Source organism: Nannospalax galili, unplaced genomic scaffold (assembly GCF_000622305.1).
Source record: "Nannospalax galili isolate Female #2095 unplaced genomic scaffold, S.galili_v1.0 scaffold675, whole genome shotgun sequence".
NCBI classification, from domain to species: Eukaryota; Metazoa; Chordata; class Mammalia; order Rodentia; family Spalacidae; genus Nannospalax; species Nannospalax galili.
This window is the reverse complement of record NW_008337205.1, coordinates 1,486,736-1,490,509: the sequence shown is the minus strand read 5'-3', so window position 1 is coordinate 1,490,509 and position 3,774 is coordinate 1,486,736. Positions and strand designations below refer to the sequence as shown.

Sequence of the window (3,774 nt, the reverse complement as noted above, 5' to 3'; positions counted from 1 at the left end):
TCTCCTTCCACCATGTAGGACCCAGGGATCAAACTAAGGTCATCAGCCTTGGCAGCAAAGCACCTCAGGCTGCTCAGCCATCTCTTGGGCCCAACAGAAATTAGTTTGACCAAGGTTATACTCACAGTACGACCATAGAAGCTTCAGTTTCTCCCACCTGTGTGGGTAGGGATACCCAGTGTGTTGGCTGCCAGGGAGGGATAGGAGTTTGAAGGAGACAGAAGAGTGGGCCTGAGTGTTTGTCAAGAAAAGAGATTTGATAGGGAATCTTTGGCTCTCCCTCAGCTCTGTTCCTTTTTCCCTTCCAGATGCGATTCATGCTACTGTTCAGCCGGCAGGGAAAACTTCGGCTGCAAAAATGGTACCTGGCCACCTCAGACAAGGAGCGGAAGAAGATGGTTCGAGAGCTTATGCAGGTTGTTCTAGCTCGCAAGCCCAAGATGTGCAGCTTCCTGGAGTGGAGAGACCTCAAAGTTGTCTATAAGAGGTGACGCTGCACTGAACTGGAGTTTACCCTGGGTTAAAACCACCAAGAAATAAGTCTCTCTCAGGTCAGGGAGGCAAGGCAGCTGGAGGACAGTCCTGGTTGTCCTCTTTAGTCTGCAACTTCATCTTGAAGAAATTTCTATTCCATCTAAGGATATAGCTCCAGTGGTAGACTGCTTGCCTAGCATGCATCAGACACTTCATTCCATCCCCAACATTGCATAAGCCAGGCATGGTGGCTTGGGCCCATAATCCCTGCACTCGGGAGGGGAGGTAGAGGCAGGAGGGTCAGAAGGTCAAGGTCATCTTTGGCTACTTAGTGCATCTGAGGCCAGCCTGGTCTTAGCCACTCCAATAAGAAAATAAAAATTAAAGAATGGGCTAAAGATACAGGTCAGTGTTTAAGAGCACTTGCTGCTCTTCTAGAGAACCTGAGTTCAGTTCCCAGCACACACCTCGGGCAGCTCATAACCACCTGTAACACCAGCTCCAGGGGATCCTATACCCCTATTTGGCCTCCTTGGGCACCTGCACACATGTGCTGTACATAAATTCACATAGACACACACACATACACACACATAAATAAATATTTCTTTAAAGAAAATAACTCTTGAAATATATATATTAATTTTATGGGGGCTGGCATGATGGCTCAGCAGTTAAGATCACTGGCTGCTCTTGCAGAGGCCTGGGGTTCAGTTCCCAACTCCCACATGGAGCCTAACAACCATCCATAACTCTAGTTCCAGGTGATCCGATAGCCTCTTCTATTCTCTACAGGGATTGCACACACATGGTGTACATATATACATGCAGGCAAAATACTCATACACATAAAATTAAATAAATTTTAAAAATATATATTGCTCTTAAAAAATAGAGGTATTTTTCCATGCCTGGTTTGCCCAACAATTCCATGCAAATACTTCTGTCCCTGAAGACTATCTTACCTGCAACAGTCCCTTGTAGTCTCATTTCACCATTCTGATGCCTTGCTCCACTTTCCCCAACACACGCCCACATCCCCATACACACCTGCTCTGAGCAACTAATCTTGGCTGAGATTCTTGCTGAGTCAAATGGAACAGGACAGACAGCAAGAAGGAGAGGGCATCCTGTGTGTTTCTGAGGAGTGCTAAGCAACGGTGAGTTTTTCCTTTACCCTCCAGGGCCACCCCTTCTGTAGACAGTTTAAGACACAAACTTCTTGCCAGTGGGAGGTTTGAACCTGGAACACCAGGGTCCAAAGCCAGCTCCTAACTATATCTCACACACCCCTCCCTCAGATATGCCAGTCTCTACTTCTGCTGTGCCATCGAAGGTCAAGACAACGAACTGATCACCCTGGAGCTGATCCACCGATATGTCGAGCTCTTGGACAAGTACTTCGGCAGCGTACGTCTCCCCACCCACCTCTGTTTCTGTACCAAGCAATCTCTTCCTGCTAAACCGTAAAAAGGCTCTTCTAAACCAGGCATGGTGGCGCACACCTTTAATCCAGCACTCAGGAGGCAGAGGCAGGTGGACCTCTGTGAGACTGAGGCCAGCCTGGTCTACATAATGAGTTCCAGGCCAACTGGGGCTACAGGAAACCCTGTCTCAAAAGAGAAAGGCTCATCTTGTCTCTGTCCTGGAAGTCTCAGGGGAGAGGTGAAGTTGGAGCAGCGAGAACTGTAATTAATCTCCCTTTTTAAGCTCTAATCCTATTAAACCTAGCCCTTAATCAGCTCTGGAGTAGGATTGGGATGGGGGAAGCAGGAGAGGGTGGCTCTGGCTTTGAGTCCCTACCTAGAGCTGGATCCAGACTTCTCTTATAAAGGCAGAAACAAAGTTGGTTTTGTCAGAGTTCTTGATCTCGCTATTGTGTTGGAATGTTCTGCAAACTTTTTTATGTGTATGTACTCCTGCACATGTGTGCATATGAAGGCCAGAGAACAACCTTATGTGTTATTCCTTGGGTACAATCCACCTTGTTTCCTTTTCTAAGATTTTTTTTAGTTATATGTATTTGTTGTGTCTGTGTGTGGGTATGTACCAGGGAATGCAGGTACCTGAGGGGGCCAGAAGAAGGTGTTGGATCCCCTGAAGCTGGGGTTATAGGATAGCGGTGAGCCACCTCAAGTGTGTGCTAGGAATGGAACTCAGGTCCTCTGTGACAGCAGTATGTGATCTTTTTTTAAAATATTTTTATTTTACGTGTATGGGTGTATTGCCTGTATGTAAGCGCACCCCCGTTGTGCAGTGCCCACAGAGGTCAGAAGAGGATGGTGAATCCCCAGAAATTGGAGTAACAGACAGTTGTTAGCTGCAGTGTGGGTGCTGAGACTCGAACCTTGGTCCTCTGCAAGAGCAGTCAGCCATCCCTACAGTCCTTGTATGTGATCTTTCTAAAAAATGTTTTTTAAATTAAAAAAAATTATTTTATGTATGAGTGTTTTGCCTGCATATGTATGTAAGTGTACTATGTGTGTGCAATGCCTGTGCAAACCAGGAGAGGGTGTCAGATTCCCTGGAACCAGAGTTACAGAAGGTACCTAGCCACCATGTGGGTGCTGGGAACTGAACCTGGGTCACAAGAGCAGACGGTGCTCTTAACCACTGAACCATCTCTCCAGCTCTCAGCTTCTGTTTTGTTTTGGAGATTTTGGGGGGTCGGGGCAGATGGGCAGGTAGGCCCAGGATTCATCTGTCTCCGCCTCGCCAGTGCTAGGATTACAAATAAACACCATCACACCTGGCTTTTTTTTACATGGGTTCTGGGGGTTCTACTCAGGTCTTCATGTTTGCAAGGCAAACACTTTACTAACTGTACTATCTACCTACCTTTGAAGAATTTTTTAAAATATTGATACCCAGAGTTCTACCACATTCCCCAGAAACTGTGAATTAACTTTCCTGGTATGTAGCCTGGGCCCTGGCAAATATCTCAGGTCTTAGATACAGAATAGAAATGACTACTTAATTTGTAACCTCATTAGCACTTTATGAAGCCCTATTGAGTATTTTTTTAAAGATTTATTTTTATGTTTAATATTTGTCTTCATGTATGCATGTGCACTCTGTGTGTGTGTGTGTGTGTGTGTGTGTGTGTGTGTGTGTGTATACACCTGGTGCCTATGGAGACCAGAAGAGGGCATTTTAGCTGCCGTGTGGGTGCTGAGAACTGAACCTGGGTCCTCTGCAAGAGCAGCCAGTGCTCTTAGCCACTGAGCCATCTCTCCAGTCCTTGAGTTCTATCTTAATTATTCATTCATTCATTCATTCATTCATTCATTTTTGCAGTAC

General features: G+C 46.0%; 1 protein-coding gene across 1 annotated transcript; it reads left to right on the top strand.

The window, feature by feature from the left end:
- Positions 1 to 306: 306 nt before the first annotated feature.
- Ap1s1 (adaptor related protein complex 1 subunit sigma 1) lies at positions 307 to 2,402 on the top strand. The gene is made up of 2 exons (XM_008832311.3): positions 307 to 487; positions 1,776 to 2,402. The coding sequence occupies exons 1-2, from the start codon at positions 309 to 311 to the stop codon at positions 1,942 to 1,944; spliced, it is 348 nt and encodes a 115-aa protein (XP_008830533.1). The 5' UTR covers positions 307 to 308; the 3' UTR covers positions 1,945 to 2,402.
- The last annotated feature ends 1,372 nt before the right edge of the window (positions 2,403 to 3,774 follow it).

Bases quoted from the DNA above. Each gene is read 5' to 3' on its own strand.
- Ap1s1 (XM_008832311.3), top strand. From the start codon at position 309: ATGCGATTCATGCTACTGTTCAGCCGGCAGGGAAAACTTCGGCTGCAA. The intron at 488-1,775 runs GTGACGCTGCAC...CCCCTCCCTCAG, and splicing joins CTCAAAGTTGTCTATAAGAG to ATATGCCAGTCTCTACTTCT.